The sequence below is a fragment of the Lagopus muta genome, chromosome 1 (assembly GCF_023343835.1).
Source record: "Lagopus muta isolate bLagMut1 chromosome 1, bLagMut1 primary, whole genome shotgun sequence".
Lineage (NCBI taxonomy): Eukaryota > Metazoa > Chordata > Aves > Galliformes > Phasianidae > Lagopus > Lagopus muta.
The window spans coordinates 107,101,753-107,123,662 of NC_064433.1; the positions used below are offsets into that span (position 1 = coordinate 107,101,753).

A 21,910-nucleotide genomic window follows, 5' to 3' on the forward strand; every position below is an offset into this window, starting at 1 on the left:
CTAAGCAACAGCTGCACAAACATAAAGAGCTGTGTTACCTATCATACTTTAAACCAGTGCCTTCCTCATGAGATGACTCCTTCAATTCCCTATGGTAAACCTTAAGCTCCTCCACAGCAAGGTCCCAGTCAGCAAAGCATTCAGACTGTGCTTGTATCAAATAGCGGTCAGGAGGAGGAGGGACCCTATGGGAGCAAGGAACCACGGATCGGTTAAAAACAGAGGGACACAGTAAAAGGAAAATCAAGATAAACCATCTTGTCCCAGGATGGGAAGTCAAATGCAGTGCATATAGCACAGATACCCACTGGGTAAAGGCTGAAGCTCAGCTCTTGACCCTTCCCATTAGACCACCATCTGACTTGAAGTGCACACAGCAGGTGTGGTACAACTTGGGGATCAGGCCCAGCCAGCGTATGTTTATGAAAGGTACATCCTGCTTAACCAACCTTATCTGCTCACCAGGTGACCCACCTGGTGGATGATGGAAAGGCTGTTGATGCAGTCTACCTAGACTTCAACAAAGCCTTTGATGCGGCTCCTGGACATATATTCTCCTGGAGAAGCTGATAGTCCATGCTTGGACAGGTATACTCTTTGCTGAGTAAAGAACTGGCTGGAGGGCCAGGCCCAGAGAGTGATGGTGAATGGAGCTAAATCCAGCTGGCGACCGGTCATGAGTGGTTTTCCCCAGTGGTTGGTGCTGGGGCAAACACTGCCTAATATCTTCATTAAGGACCTGGATGAGGGGGATTGAGTGCACCCTCAGTTTAAGTTTGCGGATGACATCCAGCTGGGAGTGCCAGACTGCCTGAGGGAAGGCCCTGCAGAAGGACTTGTTCAGATTGGATCAATGGCTGAGGTCAAAGTGATGAAGTTCAACAAGACCCAGTGTCCAGTCCTGCACTTTGGTCACAACAATCTCAAGCATTGCTACAGAGCTTAGAGCAAAGTGGCTGAAAGCCTGCAGATGAAAAGGATCTGGGGGTGCTGGTCAACACTTGGCTGAACATGGGCCAGCAGTGCACTCAGCCAAGAAGGCCAATGACTTCCAGGCTTGTATCAGAAATAGTGCAGCCAGCAGGAGCAGTAATGTGATCATCTCCCTGTACTCAGCTCCAGTGAGGCCGCACCTCAAGTGCTGTGTACAGTTTTGTGCCCCACACTACAAGAAGAACACTGAGGCCCTGAAGCACATCCAGACAAAGGCAGTGAAACCAAAAGAGGTCTGGAGCACAGTACTTATGGGAGGAGCTGAGGGAACTGAGATTGTTCAGCCTGGAGAAGAAGCAGCTCAGGGGAGATCTCATCACTCTTTACAACTACCTGAAAGGAAGATGTGACAAGGTGGGGGTTGGCCTCTTCTCTCAGGTAACAGCAATAGGATGAGAGGGAATGGCCTCAAGTTGCACTAAGGGAGGTTCTGTTTGGATATTAGGAAACATTTATTCTCAGAAAGAACGGTGAGGCACTGGCTCAGGCTGCCCAAGGAAGTGGTGGAGTCACCACCACTGAAGGTGTTTAAGGAAATAGTAGATGTAGTTCACAAGGAAATGGCTTAGTGGGCAATATTGATGGTAGATGGATCATTAGACTAGATGCTCTTAGAGGTCTCTTTCAAACTTAAAGATTCTATGATTCTCTGAGTGTCCAGGCCACAAAGCTCAGCTGATACGGCTGCCTCTCCCTGCCTCTTCTCCAGTCTGCCTGCTCTCTGTCACTGTCATTTTTATGGACTTTTGCCCTCTCTGTATATTCTGAATACAAATTTTGTGAATACCCTGAGAGATAAATTCTGCCTTAGCCTCCAGTAGTCTTTGCTAACAGAGTCTGGGTGCCAGGCTGACTCTGCCACTCCAGAGCACACATTATACCTGAGAAAGCAACAACCAGAGGTCCCTAAACACAGGCAAGCAGTGGAGTTGCGAACACTACTGCCAAATCCATAGAGGCAGTTTCCAGATAGCACTCCATGGGACAGAAACTGGCACCGAACTCACCAACTCAGAGCTTTTTCTTGACATTCACCAGAAAACTCACTCTGCAGTTGCACACCGGCCTCATCTGCACAGTGATGACAGTGGTACGTCCTTGGACATCAAGACACATCCTACCATGGGATTGCCCCAAGGGATTGGTTGATTTGGTTTCTGTTTCTTCTCAGTCTGCATCATAAATATGTGGAAAGCACTAAATTATTATAAAACCAATGAACTGTAGGGCTCGGAAGGAACCTCTAGAGATCACCTAGTGCAATGCTCTGCTAAAACAGGTCTCCTACAGCAGGTCACACAGGAAAGCAACCAGGAGGGCCTTGAATATCTCCAGAGAGGAAGACTCCACAACCTCCCTGGGCAACCTTTTCCAGTATTGTCACCCTCACAATAAGGAAGTTCTTTCTTGCATTTGTATGGAACTTCCTGTGTTGTTTTTGCCCACTGTCCCTTGTGCTTTGACAGCACACCACTGAGCAGAGCATGATCCCATCCACTTGATTCCCACACTTCAGATATTTATAAACAGTGATGAGATCTCTCAATCTTCTCCAGGCTCAACAGTCCCAGGTCTCTCAGCCATTCCTCATACAGGAGCTGCACCCAGCCCCCAGTCATCTTTGTACCCCTGGGCCCTCTCTAGTAGTTCCCTCTTTTTCTTGAACAAAGGAACCCAGAAAGAAAAAACTTGGACTGGCGAATATGCATTGAAAACCATGAGCCTGCTTTCTTATACACTGAGGCTATTTCCATTAAAAAAAAAAAAAAATTAATGAGCAGCAACACAAAGCCAAGCTTAGAGAAGGGAAAAAGACCAGGGGGTTTGCAGACCACAGTGCTCTGTCTCATGAAACACCACTACTAAGAGGGACACAGAGGTTTAAAGCAAGCAGCATGTATTAGAGCACCAAAACTCATTCAACGTGGCAACACTGCCATCCTGCTTCCTAGTGACTCATGCTCTTTTCTCACAGTCAGCATTTCAAGAGATGTCCCAGGAAGCTTTTTCTACTCTGAAAGTGCTAAGGGGCTGACTGTGTGTCTCCTTCAGTTTGCTCAAATCTCCTTGTTTGTGCAGCAAATACACATCTCACTATAGAAAAAAAAAATAAAAGTCTCAAATGTTCATTTTAATAGTTACACCCAGCTAGAAAAACTATTTCAAAATTCACTGGTTTCTTGGTTCAGCTTCAGGCTTTATAAATCAACATTTAAGAACTGAATTAACAATTACAAAATGGTAATTAGCTCACCCTACAACTGAAAATGGTTTATTCTTTTATTTTTCTTATGTTAAATACAAAGGAAAGGGCCAAAAGCACAGAGAGAGTAGACTCCTGGATCAAATTAGATTAATCCTGCTCATTCTGTATGCAATGTTTTGGGGAGCAGAGAATCATAGAACCATTACGAAAAGACCTATAAAATCATGCAGTCCAACCACCAGCCCACCCCCACCACCAATAGTGCCCACGTCCCTCAGTGCCACATCCACATGGCTCCTGAACACCTCCAGGGATGGTGACTGCACCACCTCCCTGGGCAGCCTGTGCCACTGCATCACCGCTCTTGCTGAGAAAAAGCATTTCCCATTACTCAACCTGAAGCCACAACCTCCTTTCATCCAGGTGGTTGTAGAGAACAGTGAGATGTCCCCTGAGCCTCCTTTTCTCCAGACTGAATAATCCAGTTCCCTCAGCTACTCCCCATCAGATCTGTGCTCCAAACCCCTCACAGCTTTGTTGCCCTTCTCTGGATACACTCCAGGGTCTGATGGCTGAGAGGAACACAAAACATTATCCCTTCCCAAGCTCTCCCCTGCAATATAAAAAATATTAATCCCCATGGCATATTATTCTTAACCGATCCCATAAAAATTAGTGTCTTCTGCAGGCCAATGAAACAAACACCTTGTTGATAGGAATGGGAAAAGGAATAGATGAGTCCTGCTCTCTGCAGTTAAAGTCCAGGAGGCTGCCATGGAGCTCCAGCACAGCTCCTAAAGCCAGAAATGTCCACTCACCGTGCTCCAGGAGAGCACTGAAGCCTGAGCTGATCAGTGGGGCTACTTTGTCAATGTAAGCTTACGATGAAGAAGGAAAGGAAAAGGAGGATGGACACTGCATTTGTTACTTTGTGTAATAATTCATGGGAACCTCCATGCCTTTTATTCTTCCATAAACAAAAGCAGCCAGGATGTGTAAATAAAACAAGGAAACTGGAGATAAGGAAGGAGAAGCTTTCAAGGCAATTGTGAAAACTGAATAATAGCACTAATGTGGGAAGAACAGAAAAAGCTTCTCAATGAGAGAATGCAGGTTGGGATTTAGAAAGGACTAGAAAAACTCAAAAGGTGAAGGAAAAGTCTTTAAAAGGTGCATTGAGCTCATGAGCTGAACAAGATTGAATAGTAAAATGAGGAAAAGGAGATTTACACCTGAAAAAAAAAAAAAAAATCTGTTTCTATGTTTCTGGAGATCAGACCCATGGGAACTGCTGGTGACAGAACAAAGCCCCTGGTATTTGCCCCGGATTGCCCCAGACCCAAAGCTGACCTTTCACTCTCCTCAGTTGTCACACGAATGTCCACTCTGAATGCCTCAGGAAGGATGTCCCTCCTTCCAAAGTCAAAAAAACATGGTAGAAAAAGCAGATATAAGTATCAGTCTCCCATACTTGGTTGCCTCAAGGTCCTTATGGTCCTTGAGTTCATTCCATGGCCCCGTGGTTGGTTAGCAGTGGTGGCACTTGAGGAGTGACAGGAAACGATCCCTGCACAAGAGGACAAGGTGAATTCTAGGGTTTGGGCATGCTGCTTTCCCCATGGTTTTCAGAACACACCAACATTTTATCTTGCCCAGGGCCACTGCAGCCAAAGGCCTTGGCAGCCATTTTTACGAGAGTGCTAGCATTCACTTGGTCAGCACAGCTCTGCACAATGGCCTCGTGCTGCCCTGTGCCTTCCAGGTTTCCTGTGCCTGGCAGCCTTCCCTGACACATGGCACTGCTTTGATGCCTGCAGGCCCAGCTTTGCTCCGCAGGCAGGAGGTCATGTTGAGGGCTTTTTCAAAGCATCCTCCATGCCAGCCCCCTGATAATGACAAATTTTGGTTTGTTGCCTCTTCCAAGGCCTTACAGTGCTCCAAGAAGACATCATAGTCTTATAGTAATCTCACATCCACCACTCTTGAAGCCAGATGTAAAGCAGCCACAGAAAGTTGTATACAGTCATCAAACCATATGAATGGTTTTCTAACTACTGGCAACCGGCGGCACATTAAATATTATATTAACATTCAGCAACTCTTATGCTGCTTCCTACGCTTTGGCAGCATGTTCTCCCTAGTTTGTCACAAGCTCGCCATGCAGCCTATGACTTGTTTTAGGAAAAAATCCCAAAAAGGTGGTCTTCCTTCCACTGTGCCAGGCCTTCAGTCTGCAACCAGAGAGGAGGCAACACAACAGGACTGTGAGAAGGAGACGAAGCTTTTAAATGGCTGTGCCATGCGTGGAGGCAAAAGCAGCTGGTAGCTGGGCTCCAGCACTGCACTTAGGAGAAGAGGCCAAAAGACCACCAACAGCTTCCAAACATCATTTAAAGAAAAACTATTTGATGAGTTCACAAGGCCTGGCCCCAGAGCGCTTCTAACATGTTGAACTACAAGAAAAGCATTAAGACCCTGAAGCACATCCAGAGAAGGACAACATAGCTGTGAGGGGTCTGCAGCACAGGTCTTGTGGGGAGGAATGAGAGGGATTGGCCTCAAGTAGCACCAGGAGAGGTTCAGGTTGAGTATTGGGAAACATTTCTTCTCAGCAAGAGTGGTGAGGCAGTGGCACAGGCTGCCCATGGAGGTGGTGGAGTCACCATCCCTGGAGGTGTTCAGGAGCCGTGTGGATGTGGCACTGAGGGACGTGGGCTGATGGTTAGACTGGGTGATCTTAGAGGTCTTTTCCAATCTTAATTCTATGAACTAATAGCAGTTGATGTTTCTTTCACTCTGTGTTATCAACACCCTACATTCCAGAACAGCAAATTTTACCTGCAATACTTGACTGACCACGGCTTTCTGTAATTCTCCTCCATACGGGGCACAGCTGGAGGGAAAGGCACATCGCAATGGCAGCACATCACCCCGCACACAACTCACTCTGCTCCAAAAATAGTCATGGCTTCCTCCACCCGCGCAGCCTGGAAATAAAACATATGGAGTTAGCACGGCCACTGATTGGATTTTGATTGCCCTGAAACACTGCCAAGTTTAAAGTGGAGAGTGCGGCCTGAAAGGAAATACAGTAGACACGAGACAATTTATTTGTTTCTGAGCAGGGACCTGGCTGACAGGCTGCGTCGAAGGTGGCTAACGAGAGCAACATGTTCCCATATGGAAACCATATGGGGAAATCAGCCAGGCTCTGAAAACATGGCACAACGTATGGATCGTGGCAAGAGGAAAGAGTGGAGTGCTGTAAAATCGGTGCCAATCACAACAGCAAATTGCTGATGGATAGTGCTGATAAATAGCTGAAATAGTTAACATACTGGCAGGTCTCAGATACAGCACTCTAAAGGCCAGAGAAAGAAAACGCAGGCACTGGGGGCACTTGAAAAGGTAAGAGTGTGATAGCTGGCATCATGAGTGGCTGTATTTCCAGCAGTCTTTTGCTTCCACTCGCAAGCACGAGGGCCTTCAAAAACCTGGAAAAGGGAGGGAAAAAAAAAAAATCATAACGGGACAGCTGTAACCTTATTAAAGGTAGCAGCAGTCATTTTGTCTCCTGAGAGCAGCTGCATAATAACAACTGAAAGCGCAAATATTTACCCCGGGGTTGGGGGGGAAGCCTTGCAGCCAGGAGGGAAGCACGAGGGGAACTGCGAGAAGGAGACGTATGGGCGATGGGCGTCCCCGTGGGGGACAGAGGGTGAGAAGGGGCAGAAAGGGGAAGGAAGCGTAATGCCCCGGCCCGGGCAGCAGCCCAGCGCCTCCCCGCTCCCAGCCATACCGACAGGCTCCCGGCTGAAGCCGTGAGCTGGGCTACATCGCCCTCCCGCGGCACCGCTGGGCACGTGTATATGATGCATCCTTTATATTAATTGCATGTATCACAGCTGAAAATCTGCTCTGTCAAATAGCGTTACCGTGCTCTTTGTAGCTGTCGTAGTTTCCGTGGAAATAAATAGGAGGTATTAGTTTCGGAGCAAAGTACAGATATGTGTGTGCTTATATATGTTATATATGATATATGTGTTTTATATATATATATAAAACACACACACCCCGTAAATATTTGTACATATGCATATTAAGTATTTATATACACAGTATATATATATACATACACACACATATAAAAGGTACAACTGGAGTTAAACAGACACAAGAAATACTACTTAACCTCAAAACGTTTCAGTCAATAACAAGCCCTTTTGAATTCTGTTTTCTTTTCTGTTTGTCAAAATAGCTGAAGTTTGTCTTTTTTTTTTTTTTTTTTTTTTTTTATAAACAGACCCCTCCATCCTCACGTTTCCAAGTTATTTTGGTTCAGTCACTCAAGAAATAAAGAAGAAATAGCGGATATCCCAAGCTGGAAGGAGCCCACAAGGATCGTGTCCAACTCCCGGCTCCACACAGCACCACCCAAGAGAAGAAAATGTTCACACAGTTTTAAATCAAAGGGCAAAAAAAGAAAGAATTCATTGAACACACAGAAACACAAACAATCTGGTAACCTGAAAGCCACCAAGGTCCCATTTGGTGCTGGTGATGAGTTGCTGAAATATTTGCAGGACAGTATATAGGTTACACTACTGTTGTCTTTCACTGTTTATACTGCCCACAAAGTTCTGTTTTTTCATTTTCTTAATGTTATAATTTTAAAGATACGTGCAATTGATTTAAAAAAAAAGCAAAAAAAACTTACTCTGTAGAAAAGGTATTCCTTTTCCACATCACTTCTCAAGATTTATAGCTTTCATTTTCACAGGTGACAGTTCAGAAACTGTTTTGCTTGTTCTGGATATTTCTACATATTTCTTTCATGTCTTCAACAACAGCAGGATTTCAACAGTAATTTTATTTGTTGGTTAAATTTATATACGATTTACACAGGAGAAAAGTGGTCCAAACCTTACAGAAATCAACAGCATTTACAGCGACTGAGCAAAACCCTTGCAGGAAAACAACAGATTCCATTACAGTTTCATCTACCCTCCAACATCCTTTCTCTGTCTTTGGAAGATTCTCAGAGGTAGATTCCTCTCCAGAATTACCCAAAATACTATTCCAGGACTTTTAAAACCAATCCTTAAGATGACCTCAAATTCCACCCAACCCCTGCTGTGGGGAGGGCTGCCCAGGGCCCCATCCTAACCTGGCCTTTAACACCTCCAAGGATGGGGCACCACAGCTTCTCTGGGCAGCTGTGCCAGTGCCTCACTGCCCTGAGCAAGGTATTTCCCCCTGTCGTCTAACTTAAATATCCCCTCTCATAGCTTGAAACCATTCCTCCTTGACCTATCACAATCTACCTATGTTAGAAGTCAGTCTTCCTCCAGTTTGGAAGTTCCTTTATAAAGTCAGCAGCGAGGTTTCCCTGCAGCCTTCTCTTCTCCAGGCTGAACCATCTCCCTCAACCTATCTTACCAAACATCAGAAGTACAGCACACATAAATACTACTTCAAGCCTGTTTCTGAACAACTTGGGATTGCTGCACCTTTCCTGCACAGCTGGGTGATGCGTGGTCAGTGAGTTTCTGACTCTCAAGTCCTCACCAAAGGGATCTTTTTTCAGTCATCACAAAGTGGGTTTGACACTTAAGATTTCTCACCCCGTAATTACACTTTTAAAGTCAGAATGTTTAAGTGTACCAAAAATAATAACAATAAAAAAAAAAAACGTGGGCCACAAAAATCACAGCTGGGTAAGTCGCTGGAATGAAATACAAAAAACACTTTTTGTCTTTGAAACACACGAATAACACTGTCCAAGTGCAGCAATGACCAAAGCCCTTTTCATCTTGTTTTAAGCACACCTTTAAAACAAACCACAACAATGGACACAGCTTCCCACGTCCACTTCCTGCTATGAACCATTCTAATTCTTTGAAATAAATATGTTTTGGGTTATTTTGGTTAGCATGATGTTTAATATCATTCCCCCACTGTGTAAGTGTGTCAAATACACCAAAGATTTAACATCTGCTACAAATAATTATCCAGAGGACCTCGAGTCCTCTATTTTAAGATTATTAGGATATGATACAGGTGGCCAAATCATTAAAATATGGGTTCAATTCAATACTCATGAATTTTCATAACACGCACGGGATGCTGACGTCTGGAAGCCACATGTTGAAGCTAAGAAGGCATGGTTGGCTTACCTCCCAGACAACTGACCATTATGGAGGGCCTTGAGTCCTCTGCCTTGCCCTGATGGAGTCACCACATTGAGGATCAGAACCTGCTGCCTGGTGGAGAATGGCATCAGATGTGGCTGAGCCCAAATCAGAACCAAACCATACAACATCTCAAGAATAAACCAATACAAAATCTGATCTACAGCGCTGACTTGGAAAAAACATTTTTGTTTTCTTTTAAATGCAATTACTAAGTTCATTGAAAACCAACATTTACATGTGCTTTAGAAAGCTGTGTCGTCAGTCGTGGGTGCCACTGACCTGACCAGCCTCCAGTTTTTATTTCTGGCCTGTGTCATCACCTCCACACTGACGTGCTCCATTAAAGTGAATGAACATAGAACCTTAGAGGTTGGAAAAGACCTCCAAGAGCACCCAGTTCAACCATCAGCCCACCCCCTCCATGCCCACGTCCCTCAGTGCCACATCCACACGGCTCCTGAACACCTCAGGGACGGTGACTGCACCACCTCCCTGGGCAGCCTGTGCCACTGCATCACTGCTCTTGCTGAGAAGAAACGTTTCATTCAACATGAACCTCTCCTGGTGCAACTTGAGGCCATTCCCTCTTGTCCTATCACTGCTACATATGAAGAGGTTCCTCACACATGCCCTTATCCAACTAGTAGCAAAGTGAAAGAACATACAGAACTAAAAGCAGTGAGAGAAATCGCTGAGCCACTTTTCTACGAATCCACTCTTTGCACAGCAGCACGTGTGGTACTGTAAGACCATCTCAGGTGTGCTCATTTCCTGTCACTCTGCACAAAGCAAATGGGTAGAGTCCCACTGGGGGCTCATACCAACTGCTCCTGGTGCTCTGTACCAGCACTTCCCAAGGAACGCACAAAGGAACTGCCTGTTCCTAACTATCCACAGGGTTTGTTGCAAGTACTTTCCAGGGTTTAGAGAAATGGTCTGGCACAGCATTTTGCAGGTGCCCTCCGTGCTTGTTCAGCATTGAAAACACATGTATCTCAATCCAGTTTAGAGACAAATTAAACTGAGCAGCATAGAGGCGTCCTCTGTCACCTGTGGAAGCCAGCACACCTTGAACACCTCTCCTACTTTTCAAGAACCACCTCAAACCCCAGTTTCATAGGATGATCAGCAAATCAGAGGTTTTTTTTTCCTACTGTCTCCTTTCCCATATGGCTGCTTCTATATTAGTGCAGCTACAGATCTTCTATTTGCAGCCTTCCTACTCATGGAATTTTTTCTGAAGGAAGACTGTGCCTCTGCCACATCTGTTGGGCCACGACAGTGCTGCCCCTGAATCACCGTGGGGACCCTTCTACCTTCCTTCCCTGGGTCATTAATCCACTATGAGGCAGTACATTTGCATTAAAGAGCCAGTGGAAAAAAAAGTCTGTTTCAGTAAACCATGAAAAAAGGATCAAAAGTCTGAATCTGACCCAACAGAAGAATTAAAATATCAATCCGAAGCATATGAAATACAGTGTGTTTACCATTAAGAAAGCACTCCACAGTCCTCTGATGAAAACATAGGGAAAGAAGCCACAATCTATTCAGGAAAACGTCTACATTTAAAAACTGCAAACCTTTAGAAACTATCATTTAATTTTCACCTTTTTTCTACATTTGACATCTACACTGTGGAAGCAGAAAAATTCCTCCTTCTTGGGCCTTGTTCATCTTTGACATCTGACCTTTGTGTTGTGATGGAGCACCAAGGAGGGCTGGGCTTAAGGGAGGGGGAAGGGGTGAGAAGTGCCTAACTCGGTAACAAAAGCACGAATGGATGATCCTTAAGGTCCCTTCCAACACAGTGCATCTGTGATTCCAAAACAAGCCTGGCTTACTGCACAGTAACAGTATGCACATGTCCAGACTGATTCACACCAGTGGGAACTAGTATAGCACAAAGCTTGACCTCACCTGCAGGGTGGATCACAGCTGGAAGGAAACACACCTGGATGCAGGGAGTAAAACCAGCCAAATGGTATCTAACCAAATCATCACATCCCAGGTAGATGTTTCCAGCCTATGGAGACCAATCACAACCTTGGACAGAACGCTCCAAAGGTTAATAGATATTCTAACTTACAAGTATGCAAGAGTTTTCGTCTTTTAACTGCCAAACTGCTTGAGTTTTATCACTATTATTAAGAAAACAAACAAAACACAACAAAACTGAAAACAAAACAAGAGCTCCTGCTTGTTTTTCCAAGGAGGCTGTGGATGCCCCATTCAAGGCATTCAAGACCAGGCTGGATGTGGCTCTGGGCAGCCTGGTCTGCTGGTTGGTGACCCTGCACGTAGCAGGGGTGTTGAAACTGGATGATCATTGTGGTCCTTTTCAACCCAGGCCATTCTATGGTTTTATGATTCAAGGTGTTTAAGAGTGTTCTCACATCTCAGCATAAGTTCAACTGGTAAAAACTGAATTACAGCTCAAGGGATAACACTTTTAAACACTGCATAGGTAACAAAAGCAGTACTAGAAGTATATTTACAGTTCCTGTAAGAGCCTGCCTATTTTGAAATATTTTTCTTGTTATATACTTTATTGTTAACCAAACACATACAGTGTGCAAGTAAGAAACTGGTGCAGCCAACAAACAAATCTTCCAGAGCAACAGAATTCCCAACTCAGATCAGTTGCACAAATGGGTTTTAATTAAAATGCTACGCAGAAGTAAAAAAAAACAAAACAAAACATAGGAGGAACCATACCCTGCACTTCACAAGTCTATTCGAAAACAGAGGACCCTTTCAAGTAACAGTTACTTGCTTAACTCCAGGTATATTAACTGAAGTTGAAAACAATGTCTTGAGTAAGTCAACTTTAAACCCACATCAAGAATGTCCTACTACAGTGGCAACCACGATACAGTGAGCAGTTTAAAACATCAAATAAAACCCCAAACTAACAGAAGTTACAGTGGGCTTGCTGAAGCCTGGAATTACTTGCTTCAGTGGACGCTGACTCAGCCAACAATTTTCCAACCAGAAGGGATGGCAGATCCATGAAAGGAATACGTGCAGAAAGTTTCACTGAACATCCAGTGTAAGTCAAAGTTAAAGGAAGCAGAGAACTCCAAAACTGCTATATTCTTTTTGCACCAAAGGATAAACTGTGTGCAATTTAAAGATCTGTGTTCACCAACAACACCAGCAAAGCATATTTTCTTAATCACCATGTTCTTAAGTAAAATGTGTATATGCAGTTTAGTTCAACAAGTCAAAACTGCATGCCAACTCTAACAAGTACTTTAAATACACTGTGAAATTATCAGTAAGTTTCAGAATTTTTTCAAGTACTTTAGAATTTGAATGCCTACCTTCCTCCAAAAACTGTGCATTCAGCATAAAAGACTTTGTGAAATAAATGTCAAGGTTTGTCCTGGCGAACCCTGCTGAAGCACCTTGCAAGCCTACTGCCATGATGGTTCCTGCCTCTGCCCAAAATCTGACAGAAAGCCAGCTCCTGCACTTCAATAACTCCAAGGCTGAAGCTGCAAAGAAACACAACTCCTTGACGAGGTACTGCAAATGGGAACTGAATGTGGGCACGTACCTCTTCCTGCCTGATCTGCAGGCAGTGCCATTCTGAACTGCTGTGATCCTTTACTCAGTGAATCCAATTCACAGCTCTCCCATGAGTTCAAACAAGACCTGCATTCCTGCCTCTTTGTAAAGCAAGCTTATTTTCCATTAGCAATTCCTTAAAAGGTATCACTATTAAAAAATACGTATATACACATGTACATACATATACATACATAAAAAGATGCACATAATATTTTCTTCACGGCAGGAATCTTTAAGTTAGGTAATATAAGCTGAAGTAGAAAATAGACAAAAATACATTGACTATATTTACTCTTTCGTATATGTGAGGAGTCAATTTGGATATGACAATTCCTCCAGGAAGAAGAAAAGAAATTGCTTTTCATATCTAAGATATCTTTCCTCACAAAGCTGCTCCTGGAGAAAGTCTTCCATCCCTACAGAAAAAAAAACGTGTGTTTATTGTGATGAACCAGAAAGCAACCAAAATGAATTCAGAAGTAAAAATCAAGTAGAATTTATTCCACTTTTAAAGAAATAACTACAATTTCAAAGTGCCATCTCTGGAAGAAACTGGAATTTAAAACAAGTGTCATCCGTGTTGCAAGTGTCCTCTTTAGATATAGATATTATTGTGAGTTTCACCAGTTGTCAGCAACTTCTTCAAAATCTTTGTGCTTTCGGATACATCCTAGGAAAAGGAAATGAAAATCAGCATTAGCTACATCCCTGTTAACAAAATAGAAACAAACCAAAGCCCACCAAGCCTCACTATCACCTGTTCCCGTTTTCAATATTATGAATATCTGTCTGGTAAACATGTTAATTGTAAACAAACATCACCTCAATGAAAGTATCTAGAAAACTCTCAAAGGCACCAAAAGGAACTTGCAGTTTAACAATGCAATGGGGTTTATCAATTTGGCTTTTTCCTCTTTTACAGTGGAGGAAGAGCCTGCATTTTCACTGTTTTTTTCCTTCCATAGATGTAAATGAGTACATTACCATAGAATGGCCTGGGTTGAAAAGGACCACAAAGATCATCAAGTTTCAACCCCCCTGCTGTGTGCAGGGTCACAAACCAGCAGACCAGGCTGCCCAGAGCAACATCCAGCCTGGCCTTGAATGCCTCCATGGATGGGGCATCCACAGCCTCCTTGTCAGTGTAAACCTGTTTTAAGTTTAAACATTTAGGGGTTAGTCATTTGCACTTACACTGTAAATGAATGCTAACTGGTAATTTCCATACTTCAAGCTGAAGTACTTCAATACACGCAAATGCCTTCTATCACTGAAATGGAAGTCCAACTGGCAAAACTGAGGAGGGCGTTGTGCAATGTGAACCAACTACACTTTGAAGTATTTCAGCAGCAAAACATTCACCTCAGCATCCCAGAATACCTTGATTTGCTTGGTTAGCACAAAAACATTGTATCATCTTTATAACTGAGTTAGTAGCTCCAACATTTAAAGAAGCTTCCAGATACACCATAAATCAATTAGGCTTTACAGGTTAGGTGGGTCATATCACCAGCTAAATTCTGGTGAGATAGAAAGACAGACCAAATCTCTCATTAATTTTTAAATATGAAATTTTACCTTGACTAAATTCTTCAGGGACTTAGAAGAAAGCAGAGGTTTGAATGCCTCAATTGTAACCGTGTCCAGTTTGATGATATCAGTGTAGCACTGGTACAGTACTGCAGGAATCTGCCATACTTGACAGTAACTCAGAACTAGATACAAATGAAAAGAAAAAGTGTTACCTTCAGCAGCGAACAGGCACATGAGAAAATAAACTATCAAAAAGCAGTAATGCACAGTTCCATCTTTTTTGCTGGTAAGTATCTTCAAGAGCAATGTTTAATTAATAAACAAAGGCAATGTGAGCTTTTGTTGGAATGAAACAAAAATGCAAACTACAGATTTTTTTTTTTTTTTTTTTTTTTTTTTTTTTTTTTTTAGAAAAATCATCCAACTTTTAGCTCTTCCCAGATGAGGTTTTCCTCATGGATGCTAACATTAATTTGGTACTCTATACAGAAAAGCCTTACAGAGGTTTCATTACAGCACATGATAAAACCAAATTTAACCTTTACATGAGGCCGATTAGCAGCATCATGAAACCTATTTACCTCTAACAAGCAGAAAGAGCTTACGAACCTCAAACTGGACGTGTTCATATTTTACAAGGCAACATCTAAGATGGTGAATTGTTAGGAATTAATTTCCAAAAAGCCGATCTGGTTGACAATTCACATCATCAAGTAAAAAGTTAGAATTACGAACGGATTTTCTTCAAAGCAAATTTTATATTGCCACTGTGAGACTGAAAAATACCAGCAGCAGGAAGATCTCGCACTATGTTCGGTTGCTCCAGCAGTGGACAGCAGACCTCCTCTTTGAATTCTTTCGTCTTCAAGGCTTTCAGAAATGGAGACTGAAGGGTCAGAGTGGATTCCTGAGTTTTATACTCAGCTACAGGGCATGTTGAAAGAATGGTTACTTGTAAGCCTTCCTTCCTTATATGGCCAAAAACCTGAAAGAAAAATTTTGCCGATAAAGGAGCGTTTTTCTTCTCACATTAACAATGTTAAAAACACAGACGTGAATTTCAATTTGAGTGCAGGCGGCAAAGAGCAGTCTTTGCTTGGAAGGCTAACTAAAATTTGATTCACAATCCCTTGAATGGAAATTCCATGTGGGTTCCTTTCACGACAGAAGTTAAAAAATGAAGAGAACAAAGAGCTAACATATTTACCAAGTGTACTAGTCTTCTTGAGAAGCTTCAGATTTTCAGCACTATCCTTTCACCTGCAAATATATTAAGGCTTACTATTTTTACTAAGGGTGACAGCAGAAGAAAAAACAACTCCAAATAAAAACCAGGTTGCTTGTAACAGCAAGGTAGCTCAGTGGGTTCAGAGACATTACAAATTGAAATTGTGCTCCCCAGATGTTGTTTCTGATTTACGCTGTTCTTAAATTTATGATGACTCATTTTCAAATACTCAGATTTTATTTAATTACACTCAAGTTGAACAGAGAATTGAGAAAATATTTTTTTCTGCAGCTTCCCTCAAAGTCAAATAAGCCTAAAATAATATCACGCAAAACATGTATTTGGATCTACTGCATGCCATCACAAAACATACTGCACAGCCCTTGACTGTTTTGAAAGAATCTATGTCAAAATGGGAAGTATGAGAAACGTGCACTTTCCCCTCTCAACTCTCTCCTCCAGATTTGTGATCAGAAAGGAAATAAGGCATTTGGTAAACATTACAGAAGCTTGCCTGTTTCTGTACATAGCACCAATCACAGAAGTGGACCTGATGACTCCTTCACATCAGTGTGCTACCACTGTAATATAAAACTGATGAAACTTTTCAGAAGCACTTATTTTTCAATTAACGGGATGTTTATTGTCCTGGTTTTGTTTGGGATAGAGTTAATTTTCTTCATGGTGGCTGGTATGGTGCTGTGTTTGGATTTAGGATGAAAATAATGTTGATAGCACACTGTTGTTGTAGTTGTTGCTGAGCAGTGCTTACACAGAGCCAAGGACATTTCAGCTCCTCGCGCTGCCCAGCCAGCAAGGAGCTGAGAGGGCACAGGGAACTGGGAGGGGAAAGAACCAGGACAGCTGACTCTGGCCCACGTGGATGTCCTGTAACACGTGGTGTCACGTTGAACAGCAAAACTGGGGGAGCTGGCCAGGGGGACTGCCACTGCTCCAGTACTGGCTGCTTGTGAGCTATTACACTGCACTGTGCACCACTTGTTTCGACTGGCTTTGTTGCTACAGTTTGTTTTACTCCTTTCCTTCCTCTTCCCAGTCCCATTCTTATTAAATTGCCTTTATCTCTTACCCACAGATCCCTGTGCTTTTCAATTTTCTCCCTCATCCCATGGCAGGGTAGGGATGAGCTAATGGCAGTGTGGTGTTTATCTGCCTGCCAGGTGAAATGACAACTGTTTGCCTGGGAACACTGCTAGTATCAAGAAAAGTTCTGCAAAAGTTCACATCTAAGTGTCAGTGATCATTTACTGAGAGCACAAATGAAAAAGTCTGGCTCGTGGAAACTGTGAGAATTTCCAGTTAGTGAGATTTACAAAGAATACAGAACAGACCTGTAACTCAAGCTAAAAGCAAAAGCCTAACAACTTAGCTGTAAATTCTAAATACTCAGTAACACTGACTTGGTTAAAACTGTACACTTCTACTGTTCAAAACCACTCACATTTGAAATAATACATACATAAGCAGCTGGAAAAACAGAAATGGAAAAGACAGTGCAAACCACAAGAATCTTTCTTTTCCCAATTTAAATGAAGTGCAAGAAAGCTTGGAATACAGAAAAACCACAACGTTTAAGATTCCAAGGTTTCTAAAATTTCAAATCAACCACTAATGCCTCACCGGGTCAAATAAACTTATCAACCAGCCATGGAATGACAAGAAAACCAGTTTTCCACAAATGTGGGTCTGAAATCCCTGTAACACTCAACAAAGTTACCCCAGATTTTCATCTCCTTTGCCTTCCCACAACTGTTGTGGTTCTCTTGTACAATTTTCCCCTGCACCCACATAATCCTCCTTACGTGCTGGCTTAGACAGCTGGCAGGGGAGACAAAGCTGCTTGGGGACTGGCTGGGCATCACTCAGCAGTAGTGAGCAACTGCTTTGTGCTCCACTTGTTCTGTGTGTGTACACACACATATACTACATATGATCACCATCATTACTATTATTTCTCTCTTTCTTTTTTTAGTGAACAGTTTTGTTTTTATCTTTACCTGTAAGTTCTCCTTTTTTGCCCCCAGTTCTCTCCCCATCTCACTGAGAGCAGGGGGAGCAAGCAGTGTGGTGCTGAGCTGCCCACAGGATTAAACCACAACAACCAAATAAACCACACCTCCCTTGAGGCCTAGGATGGGACTGGGACCCACATCCAAAAATCAACAGCCTGAAAATTCCCCCTGGAGTTACTTTACTAAAATCAAAAGGATATTATTTGGGGAGGGGTGAGAATCTGAATCCTTGAATCATAATAGGGCTGCCCATACAGCAATCTGACTAGATTGACAAACAGGACAGATAATACTTTGGAAGCAGCTTCTTCTAGACTTCCACCTCGTGAAAGAAACAGATCACACCCATTTGTGAAGACACCACCTACCCTGAATTTTCACAATGCTTATCTGGCAGCTGTACAAATTATGTTAGAACTCCATTACAGAAGGATTCTCCCAGAGCTGAAATACCAGTTGAAACAAGTCACTGAGAAGTTAAGATGAACAGGAAAAAGTTTGTAAAACAGGAAAGGATCAAAATTGAAACTCTCCAAAAAAAGTAACTGTACAGTGAGTTATGGTAAACATAACTGGCAACATCTAGAAAGGAATTTCACAGAATTCAGTAATTCTACATTTGTTGAGTACTTAAGTTGCAGCAAAAAAAAAAAGCTATTTACAGTACTGTCAGGTATAGAAGAGGAGAGAGAAGAGGCAGATGCACTAACTTGAAGGTCCTAAGATTTCATTGCTCAATATGCTGTCTTGCAGTTATACCTTTTCAAGCCACTGGAACTGCTGATCTTCAGCAACATAGCAACTACACTGGCACAACAAAATCTGACAAAGGGAAAAAAAAAAAAAAAAGGTTGTTTAAGTGGTTTATAGGACACAATAGTAGCTTACAATCACATGTAAAGGTGGTATGACTACAGTCAACAACTTGTTTGGTACTCCTGGGATTCTTCATCTCTATTTTAGCACGAGTTTTTCATTCATAGCCTCACATGAAACATTCCACCATGTAGGGGTGACCTGATTGCAGCCTTTCAGTACTAAAGGGAGCCTATAAACAGGAGGGGAATCAACTCTTCAAAAGGGTAGAGAACAGCAGCACAAGGGGAAATGGTTTTAAGTTGAGGAAGGGCAGATCTAGGTTGGATGTCAGGGGGAAGTTCTTTACAGAGAGAGTGGTGAGGTGCTGCACAGGCTGCCCAGAGAGGTTGTGGATGCCCCATCCCTGGAGGTGTTCAAGGCCAGGTTGGATGGGGCCCTGGGCAGCCTGGTCTGGTATTAAATGCGGAGGTTGGTGGCCCTGCATGTGGCAGGGGGCTGGAGATTCACGATCCTTGAGGTCCCTTCCAACCTGGGCCATTCTGCAATTCTGTAATACCATCTTTGCTTTAAACTCCACAAGCTAGAACTCAAAGTGGTTTTAGTGATCATAATGACCCTTCATATTTTCTTGTGAGAATAATCTAAAATGCTATAGCTGTAATGTTTTATCCTGTTTGTGCTGGGCAAGGTGGGGATGAAAGGAGCTTGCTCCTTTTTTCAGAATACTAAAATACAGAGAAATTCACACGTAAGTCACTTACTGTTGGATCTGATATTAATTGATAGAACAAGCAGAAAGAATCTGTTGGGAGGACACTTGTTGCATTGGTTGTCTGGCACCACTCATTCCACAGTTTCACAGCTCCAACTACTTTCCAACATAAGGAATCCAGAACAAAAGATGACAGAAAAGCTGCAAAGAATGCTAATGTTAATTTACAATGAACAAAATCTCTATTCTACAAATAAACAGTTGGAGTGAAATATTTCTTTTCAATATCCTCAAATTAAAAAGGTACAGTAAAAACATTTTTATTGACAGACATTCAACCATATCCAGCAAAGACTGTGAGTAATTTTGCTGAATCAAGACATAAAGAACTGTCCTACATATAGGTAGAGATCTCTATCATTAACAACACATATTAAGAATTGTATCACTACAGCCAACTCAGATTCCTTCAGAATATACTAATAACAAGCACAACTAAATATTTTGTCTCTAATAGCTCTTGACATAGGAGATTCAACAGATTTCTCAGGAAAAAATAACAGAAGTCAGCAAGGCAGAACTGTAACTTTGGCTCCAGGAAGCAGACACATGAGCATGCAACTCAGTGGCAAAAGAGCTGCTAAATCAAATTACTATAAATCAAAGTAGTTCCTATGAAAGAGCAGACCTAAAATGCATATTTAACTACTTTTAAAGGAAAATCCTCAAGAAAGAAAAAAAACAAGTTGAGGAAATTGACTAGGATAAAGATGATCTAGATGTAGAAAAGACTTAAGATGACTCCATATCCAAAGGGAAACAGCTGTTCAGAAGCTCAAGGCCATGGTATGCATGTATGGGAAGGGGAAAAGCTGTCTCAAGACTTCAATGTGTAACCATCTCAGAGCATTACGAACAAGTATAGGACCAAAGTGTAAGAAGGCGATCGAACAAGAAAGAAGTTGTACCAAAAAAATCCTTGCTCACTGGTAATTAAAAAAAGGTGAGGAGGACTCAAAGTCAGAAATTTCTGTATGTAATCCATATTTTGCCAAGAACGTTAAGCTAAACGGGAAGGGGGATGAATAGGACCTGGAAAATTTCCAAAATCAGAACAGTTAAGTTTCAGAGAAGCTTCCCATACTCAGGCAGGAAGAGATGACTGACATCCCAGAACTTTAGAAAGAAAAAGGACGAGTGAAATAACACTTATAATATTAACAAGTGTAACCCACATATCTGGTTCAGTAGTACAAAGCAATCTGGGCACAGCAGGGATAAGTCAGCTACCTCCCAGACATTCTGAAATACAAGCAGAAGTGCCATAGATGACTTACGCACAGCTTTATGACTGCATAGTTTTATTTACAAGCACTGCACCGAGCTACGTGCCATTATCAAAAAGCAGGTTTTGCAAATTAACCAACAATCCAGTAAGAGCATGACGCACGAGCAGGATGAAGGACGAGGTTAAACCCAGTTAAACCCGCAGACAAAGCACGTTCCTATTACCGCACCGCGACCCAACCCAACGTGCTGCTGGCACAAGGACCGTACTTTGGCCATTCCATCCCCACGCGCTCGGTTTCCCACCTACCGACAGCGTTGTGTCCTACGGCGACGACAAACCTGGAGCACGGCAGGGGTTCCTCGGCAGGGCTCCCCGCGGCTCCCGGCGTCCAGAACGCGGCGATCTCCCTGCCGAGAGACGCCGGGCTCACAACCCCCTCCGGGGAGCACGGCGCTGCGCAGCGCTCGCATCCCACACCACTACCTTTTCTGCTGCAGCTCCCTGCGGATCTCCCTATCCTCAGCCGTCTCCTCGGTCTCCTCCTCATCGTCCACGCCGGCCCGGGAAGGAGCGATCACCACCTCTCCGAAGAACGTCGCCATCACCTCGCCGTCACCGCCTCCCGCCTTCCTCTCCCCCGCGGGAGGGCACCGCGCACGCGCGCCGAGCCGCTCCGCCGGTACCATAGAGTTTCTCTCAGCGCTACGACGCTCTAACCGCGCCCACCATAGAGAGCGGGCACGGCGGGAGGACCGGCAGCTCCAGCCCGATCGTGTGGCCCCAGCCCTCCCTTATGGCCCCCTTTGGTCTGACTAGAGCCAGGCCAAGTCAATAGAAGGAACTGTTGTTCCAAGAGAGAACAGTGAAGAGTAAAATAAATACGTTCTTATACGGGTGATAGGAAAAACAAATGAAACAAAAACTCTTTAATTACCTCTCCTCCTGTCTGTCTATAAAACAAGGAGATACACAACAGCATTTGCTTTGCCTATAAAATAAAGTGTTCTGCTCCTTAAACTAGCAGTTCCCTCCCAGGTATGGGAAAGCTGAGGCCAGAAGCTGCTCCCACGCTTCGGGGCCATCACAAAGCTATGGTGTGTGAGCACAGTGTGACAGGGCGGCTGAACGGCAAGAAAGAAAAACATCTTTTTGAGTCTGAATCAGAAATACAAACCTACCAAACTGAGATTTGACTGTTTAATAAAATAGAAATTTAAAAAGGAGTCCTTGTAACAGATTGAACCCAACTACTGAGGGTTGTATTTCACAGAACAGTGACCGTGAGCAGCTGCTGAACAGTTCAATCCACATAGGGGTAACAGAAATAA

General features: G+C 43.2%; 1 protein-coding gene across 3 annotated transcripts; it reads right to left on the bottom strand.

The window, feature by feature from the left end:
- Window positions 1-7,484: 7,484 nt before the first annotated feature.
- Window positions 7,485-21,241, bottom strand: PSMG1 (proteasome assembly chaperone 1). Of its 3 annotated transcripts, XR_007374632.1 has the most exons (8): window positions 21,066-21,241; window positions 20,889-20,989; window positions 19,341-19,492; window positions 18,520-18,582; window positions 15,286-15,484; window positions 14,545-14,681; window positions 13,491-13,636; window positions 7,485-13,382 (listed from the first exon to the last, which is right to left on the bottom strand). XR_007374632.1 is itself a non-coding variant. In XM_048933852.1 (7 exons), the coding sequence occupies exons 1-7, from the start codon at window positions 21,182-21,184 to the stop codon at window positions 13,562-13,564; spliced, it is 846 nt and encodes a 281-aa protein (XP_048789809.1). In that variant the 5' UTR covers window positions 21,185-21,241; the 3' UTR covers window positions 13,447-13,561. The 3 variants fall into 3 exon arrangements, 2 of the variants coding, with proteins under 2 accessions (XP_048789809.1, XP_048789810.1); XM_048933852.1 differs by lacking the exon at window positions 7,485-13,382 and having other exon boundaries at window positions 13,447-13,636; XM_048933853.1 differs by lacking the exon at window positions 7,485-13,382 and having other exon boundaries at window positions 13,447-13,636; window positions 20,921-20,989; window positions 21,066-21,232.
- Window positions 21,242-21,910: the final 669 nt, after the last annotated feature.